The sequence below is a fragment of the Cebidichthys violaceus genome, unplaced genomic scaffold, assembly GCF_023349555.1.
Source record: "Cebidichthys violaceus isolate CVI_PGR_0920_01 unplaced genomic scaffold, fCebVio1.0.p SCAF_14, whole genome shotgun sequence".
In the NCBI taxonomy this organism is placed as follows: domain Eukaryota; kingdom Metazoa; phylum Chordata; class Actinopteri; order Perciformes; family Stichaeidae; genus Cebidichthys; species Cebidichthys violaceus.
In genome coordinates, this window is record NW_027176307.1 from 16,469,252 (window position 1) to 16,476,708 (window position 7,457).

At 40.5% G+C, this 7,457-nt stretch overlaps 1 protein-coding gene across 1 annotated transcript; it reads left to right on the plus strand.

Annotated features, from left to right (window-relative positions):
- The first annotated feature begins 903 nt into the window (after positions 1-903).
- On the plus strand, positions 904-7,392 carry LOC137871387 (protein Z-dependent protease inhibitor-like). The gene is made up of 6 exons (XM_068709202.1): positions 904-1,014; positions 2,492-2,785; positions 2,882-3,163; positions 4,779-5,052; positions 5,193-5,340; positions 5,779-7,392. Exons 2-6 carry the CDS (start codon positions 2,506-2,508, stop codon positions 5,965-5,967), a joined length of 1,173 nt encoding a protein of 390 aa, XP_068565303.1. The 5' UTR covers positions 904-1,014; positions 2,492-2,505; the 3' UTR covers positions 5,968-7,392.
- The last annotated feature ends 65 nt before the right edge of the window (positions 7,393-7,457 follow it).

The window sequence follows — 7,457 nt, forward strand, 5'->3', positions numbered from 1 at the left end:
TATATATTATACTATTATAGTTACAAATATACAACGTGAATATACAAATATGAGTACAAGTATATTTACCGTGTACTATGAATAAACCTTTTGACAATACTAAATATTCTGAATGCACTCTGTTGTTGTACTACTGCTACTTTCACTTGTAGCATAGAGTATATATAGAGATAGAGTTATATATAGATATTGAGTATACATAGATATAGAATATATATAGATATAGAGTTATATAAAGTATACATAGATATAGTTATATAGAGTATACATAGATATAGAGTTATATAGAGTATATATAGATATCTATCTAGATAGATTCTCCTGTTTCCTTATTGCTTCTAAACTTAAATCAACAAACAACATAAATGTAATGATATTTAATAATGTAATATTTAATCATTTAATAATGAATGATTCAATGATATTTAATAATTTATTGATATTTAATAATTTAATGATATTTAATGATTTAATGATTTCAGCTAACTGGTTGATGTTTTTATGTCTTTTAGCTCCAAACACTGTGACAAGAAACCGGAAGTAGAAAACAGTTCTATTCTGTTCGATTATTTTCTATTGTCCTCCTCCTGATTGTCTCGTGCAGCAGCACCGCCTCCTGCTGACATTTACAGGTACGACACCATGACGTCAGGCAGCTGTCAGTGCGCATGCGCAGTAACTTCGCCCACACAAGTGACCGGAGGTCTGGAGAATCCGCTTTCAAAATAAAAGTGTGAAACTACCCGCGAGCACAGCCCGTTGTTGGAGACAAACAAACAGGTTTTATCTTTGTTTTATTTTATTTTAAACAGTTAAAATCACCGTGCAGGACTTCCGGGACTCCGTAGTTTCTGTTTCTGAACACAAAAGACACGATTTTTATTTTGGAGAAATAAGACCGGAAGTGATGTTGACTGATCGGCTCGCGAACTTGATGGTGATGCGCAGCTCGTGAAGCTCGAGGGCAGAAAGACGAAGATCAAAACATCAAAGATCAAATAACATCAACAGAAGGTTTGTTTTCTATTGTTTGTTTGTTGTTTACTGTCTGACGTCAGCTGTGTATCAATACGTCATCAATAGACGGATAGATATCTGTCTGTCTGTCTGTTTACTGTCTGAGGTCAGACTGTTTGTTTTCTATTGTTTGTTGTTTACTGTCTGACGTCAGCTGCGTATCAATACGTCAAGGCAAGTTTATTTGTACATCACATTTCAACAACACGGTAATTCAAAGTGCTTCAATAAATCCATTAAAAACACCAAAAAACAAGACAAAAGAAAAGATTTAAAAACAATTAACATTCATTGAAACATTAAAAAGCAGTGTAAGAAGTAGAATACAGTAATAAAATGCAGAAATGCAGTAAATTGATTAATATCCTTGAATGGGTTTCAATTAAAGGCAGCAAACAGAAACGTCTTCAGTCTGGATTTAAAGGAGCTGAGGGTCTCAGACCACCTAAGGAGTCGGGATGGTTCATAAGGTAGCAACAGATCAGAGATGTATTTTGGCCCTAAACCATTCAGTGCTATATAAACCAACAGCAGGATTTTAAAGTCAGTTCTTTGTTGGACAGGAAGCCAGTGAAGACCTCAGAACTGGACTGATGTGATCCACTTTCTTGGTCTTAGTGAGGACTCGAGCTGCAGTGTTCTGATTGACTTTTTACAGAGACCTGTGAACACACCGTTACAGTAGTCCAGTCTACTGAAGATAAATGATGGACACGTTGAGACATAAGTCCTCTAGTCCTTGATATGTTCTTCAGGTGATAGGAGGATGGTTTTGTGATGGTCTTGATGTGGCTGTTCAGGTTGAGGTCTGAATCCATAACTACACCTTGACTTCTGGCTTGGTTTGTGGTTTTTAATGTCAGTGATTGAAGCTTTCAATCGTTCGTCCTCAATACCAAAACAAATTACTTCTGTTTTATCTTTGTTTAATTGAAGAAAATTCTGGCTCATCCAGTTGTTGATTTGTTCAATGCATTTAGCAGCCCCTGTATGGGATTATAGTCTCCTGGTGATATAGTTATGTAGATTTGTGTCGTCTGCATAATTATGATAACACACTTTGTTGTTTTCCATAATCTGAGCTAGTGGAAGCATGTAGATGTTGAACAGAAGAGGCCCCAGTATTGAACCTTGGGGAACACCACATGTCATTTTAGTCAGCTCTGATGTGTAATTAGCTACAGACACAAAATATTCTCTGTCCTTCAGGTAGGATTCAAACCAGTTAAGTGCTGTGCCAGAGAGTCCCACCCAGATTTTTAGTCTTTCTAGTGGTGTGTCATGGTTGACTGTGTCGAATGCATCACAGAAAACATTAAAATGACTTTACATTTATATTTCTTTATTCATAGAATGAGCAGGTTATTGATGACGTCGTTAGAAGAGAATGTGTGTAACAGAATAATAAACTCTTTATTGTTATAGATTAAGAGAATAAAACAGTGGTGTAACAGTGAACTGTGTCGTCCACCAGAGGGCGCTGTTATCATGACTCCCTCCGCCCCACTCTCATTGGTCCTCCTCCTCCTGAGTCTGTGCTCCTCTGAGCCCGTTGGTCCGTCGGTGGAGGATCTGACCAATAGGAACGCAGACTTTGCCGCCCGACTGTACCGAGCCGTCTCCAGCCGGACCGACGACAACGTCTTTCTGTCTACGTTCACGCTGTCCGCTGGGCTGCTGGCGCTGGTGAGCGCTTCCAATGGACCAACCCGGGACCAGCTGCTGCAGGGACTCAGCCTGACTGGACTGGACCCGCAGACCCTCCCAGGTAGGTCTGAGGTCAGAGGTCTAGAGGTCTAGAGGTCTAGAGGACGGTCAGTATTGTGACTCATACCTGTGAGACTACAGTCTCTGCTGTTCTTAGACCTGTTTCAGAGTCTGAGGACCGCCGTCCAACAGGAGAACCTGAAGCAGGGCGTGGCCGTCCTCCCGGCTCAAGGCTTTCCAGTGTTGTCCTCGTACCTGGACCTGGTTCAGACTAAGTTTGGGGGTAACGCTCAAAGTCTGGTTTACACGGTGCCGCAGGAAGCCACTGACACCATCAACCGCTGGACCCAGGAGCAGACAGGAGACCAGGTCCTGGAGCTGGTGACAAACCTGGACCCAAACACACAGCTGCTGCTGGCCACCACCGCCTTCTTTAAGGGTAAGCGTCTAACGCTGCGTTCACAACTAACAAAATGTTCACGCAGCGTTACTCACAAGATCATTTGTGTTTATTCAGCTTATTCGCGCTAGACGGAAAGGGGGAGTGGCTTATCTCCATGGAAGTTGTTATCAACTAAACCATTTATTAACCTCCATCAACAATGAAAGAAATAACCTCTATTTCTGTTTAGTACTTGTTGTAGAAGTCTCAGATATCTGGAAACTAAACTCCTTCTTGTCTGGTTCATAACATCATCTGGAGCTGTTTTCACCGTGTCTGTTTACTAGAGATGTATGAACACTAAATAAACAGGTTTATAACAGATGTATAAACACTAAATAAACAGGTTTATAACAGATGTATAAACATGAAATAAACAGGTTTATAACAGACGTATAAATATTAAATAAACAGGTTTACTACAGATGTCTAAACATTAAATAAACAGGTTTACTACAGATGTATAAACATTAAATAAACAGGTTTACTACAGATGTATAGACATTAAATAAACAGGTTCATTACAGATGTATAAACATTAAATAAACAGGTTCATTACAGATGTATAAACATTAAATAAACAGGTTTATAACAGATGTATAAACATTAAATAAACAGGTTCATTACAGATGTATAAACATTAAATAAACAGGTTCATTACAGATATATAAACACTAAATAAACAGGTTTATAACAGATGTGTAAACATTAAATAAGCAGATTTACTGCAGATGTATCAACACGAAATAAACATTTAGCTGTGATTTAATCACAATAAACAGACACAAGTGATGCAGAAATAACTACATAATGATGCAGATTAGTAAAAGTTTGAATTCATGTTTTGTTTGTTCTCTCCGCAAGACGACGAGCAAATAACTTTTAAAATACTTGTTTTGTGAGTTTGGATTGATCAGTGCTAAGCTAAGCTAACATTGTAGCAGCTCCATCAACACCCAACATATTGTCATATACTGTATGCGTACGGGAGCGTCTTTTTTATTGTTTGTACCATAAACAGTTTATGGTTTATACATTTATACACAGTTTTATACACATAGTTTTGTATCTCATTCAACATTACATTACATTACAGTCATTTAGCAGACACTTTTATCCAAAGCGACTTACAATAAGTGTGTTCAACATAGGTAATCAAAAGAACTACTAGTCACCAGAAGTCATAAGTGCATCTCCTTTTTTAAACAAGCATCCAAGAGCATAAACCAGAGCAAAAGTACAGAAACAAACTAATACGAATACAATAAGTGAAACAAATTAATATGAATACTTATTAGTTTCCACTTAACACAATAAGTGCTAAGTGGAAGGCTCAGGGTAGTACTTCTTGAAGTGGTGAGTTTTCAGCCTGCATCAGTGATGACACAAATGTGGCAAATTTCCTGTTTTTGCGTTATTCGTGTTACGCCTGTATCTAATCTAGGTGTGCAAATTAATTGGCGCTGCATTTGGTGTGAACACGACATAAGGGCGGGGCAACCACCCAGGGGGCTGGGCTTTGTCCCGTCGGGAGGGGCTATCTATAGTAGGGCGTGGTTGTCTGTTTCTCTCTGTGTCTGTCTGTATTAATAAAGTTGTGTCTGTGTTGCAGCCCAGTTCAGTCCATCCTTTAACGCGTCCTTCACTCAGGACGAGCGTTTCTACGTGGGCAGGTATGACGTCGTCATGGTTCCCATGATGTTCAGGTCCGATAAGTACTTCCTGGCCTACGACCCCTCGGTGAAGGTCGGCGTGTTGAAGCTGCCGATGGCGGGTGGGGCGGCCATGTTGGTTCTGCTGCCTGATGAAGGTGTGGACGTCACCGCCGTCGAAGAGGAAGTTACTGGAGAGAAGATCCAGACCTGGATCAGACAGCTGAAGAGGACGTGAGACACCTGGTTTCCTTTCCTGCTTCCTTATCTCCTACCTTGTTCATTTATGTAATTTGTTGTCTCTTAGTGATTATTTAACAGAAACAATGAACCCTACATAACCCAACAATTCTGATGTTTTATTTTGTAAACAGGAAGTTGGAGGTGCAGCTTCCTCGCTTCCTGTTAGAGCGTTCCTACTCTCTGCGGGACGTCCTGCAGACTCTCGACATCACGCAGGTTTTTCAGGAGGACGCTGATATCAGCAACATTGGTGGATCTGAAGGACTCAAACTCACACAGGTGAGTTACTAGGGATCTGATGGGACTGTGGGGGTGTTGGACTGGTCTGTAAGGTCCCACATCAGAGATCTGACAGGACTGTGAGGGTGTCGGACTGGTCTGTAAGGTCCCACATTAGAGATCTGACGGGACTGTGGGGGTGTTGGACCGGTCTGTAAGGTCCCACATCAGAGATCTGATGGGACTGTGGAGGTGTTGGACCGGTCTGTAAGGTCCCGCATTAGAGATCTGATGGGACTGTGGGGGTGTCGGACCGGTCTGTAAGGTCCCACATCAGAGATCTGATGGGACTGTGGGGGTGTCGGACCGGTCTGTAAGGTCCTGCATCAGAGATCTGATGTTGTTTTTATCTTTTTTTTAATGAATTACTTGTATTATTGTGTCTCTATTTTTGGTTTGGTCTTTTATTGTGAAACACTTCCTGTCTGTTTTTTTCAGGTTTATCATAAATGTGTCCTGTCTGTCGACGAGAGCAGCAATGACATCACCGCAGGAGGCGGAGCCAGCACTTCCTCTACTCTTCCTCCTCGCCTTACCGTCAACAGGCCCTTCGTCTTCATCGTCTACCAGCAGACGAGCGGCGACGTTCTGTCGATGGGCCGCGTGGTCGATCCCTCCAGGAAGTAAATAAACCAAACCTGAGGCCTGAGACCCCCTGAGGGGTCTTTAGATACATCTGAAGGTCCTGAGAACATTTCATATTTTACACTAAAGTACTTTAATGTTTTGTCTAAACCATCGATGATGATGAGCTTCATCATTCAGGAAGAAGTTTATTGAGCCTCTGACTTTACAACAACCACCATCAATGTGTCCAACACTCTGGTTTATGACCCAATGACACTGGTTAAACTGGTCTGAACGTAGACACTGGTTAAACTGGTCCTAACTTACAGACACTGGTTAAACTGGTCCTAACTTAGACACTGGTTAAACTGGTCCTAACTTAGACACTGGTTGAACTGGTCCTAACTTAAGACACTGGTTGAACTGGTCTTAACTTAGACACTGGTTGAACTGGTCTGAACTTAGACACTGGTTAAACTGGTCCTAACTTAAGACACTGGTTGAACTGGTCTTAACTTAGACACTGGTTAAACTGGTCCTAACTTACAGACACTGGTTGAACTGGTCCTAACTTAAGACACTGGTTAAACTGGTCTGAACTTAAGACACTGGTTAAACTGGTCTGAACTTAGACACTGGTTAAACTAGTCCTAACTTAAGACACTGGTTGAACTGGTCCTAACTTAAGACACTGGTTGAACTGGTCTTAACTTAGACACTGGTTGAACTGGTCTTAACTTAAGACACTGGTTAAAGTGGTCTGAACTTAGACACTGGTTGGACTGGTCCTAACTTAAGACACTGGTTGAACTGGTCTTAACTTAGACACTGGTTAAGCTGGTCCTAACTTACAGACACTGGTTGAACTGGTCATTTGTTGTTTGTGTCAGTGGTCATATACCATTAAGGTTGGACACGAGGAGACGTGTGGTTAGTAGTAATAGTATTAGAGCTACTGGTACTAATACTATTACTAGTATCAGGAGTAGTACAACATATAGACCCTTTTACAGTTTGTAAACGATGATGATGTGTTAAGTAGAAATATTTAGTGTCCACATAGAAACATGTGGAGGAGAAATTTAGTGTAACTAAACCTAATCTAACCTTAACTAAACCTAATCCAACCTCAACTAAACCTAATCTAATCTAATCTTAACTAAACCTAACCCTTAACCCACTACAAGTCACTAAATGATCTGTTTGTTATCCACCAACCTTTAAGTTAATACGAGGGACACATTCAGCTGAGTCACCAGTCAACACGGCCACTGGTTAAAGTGAAACACCGGGTTGTAACATGAGAACATGAAACAGACGTTTAGATGTTGGAAAGAGTTTTAATTCAGTGTTTAAAGCTTGTAACTCTGTAAAAGGGTCTATTTGTGGTCAATGTTGTGATGGTGGATACACTAGAGTTACTGGTGTAACTGGGTTTGATTTAAACCATTCAAATGCACTTAAAGACTAATAACTAATGATAAACTGATGACTTTGTTTAGTTAGCATGACAACCGCTATCATAGCATTTGTACTGTTCGCATGTGTGA

Coding starts and splice junctions, on each gene's coding strand:
- LOC137871387 (XM_068709202.1), top strand. CDS start 2,506: ATGACTCCCTCCGCCCCACTCTCATTGGTCCTCCTCCTCCTGAGTCTG. Junction 2,786..2,881: donor GGACCCGCAGACCCTCCCAG/GTAGGTCTGAGG, acceptor TGCTGTTCTTAG/ACCTGTTTCAGAGTCTGAGG. Junction 3,164..4,778: donor CACCACCGCCTTCTTTAAGG/GTAAGCGTCTAA, acceptor TCTGTGTTGCAG/CCCAGTTCAGTCCATCCTTT.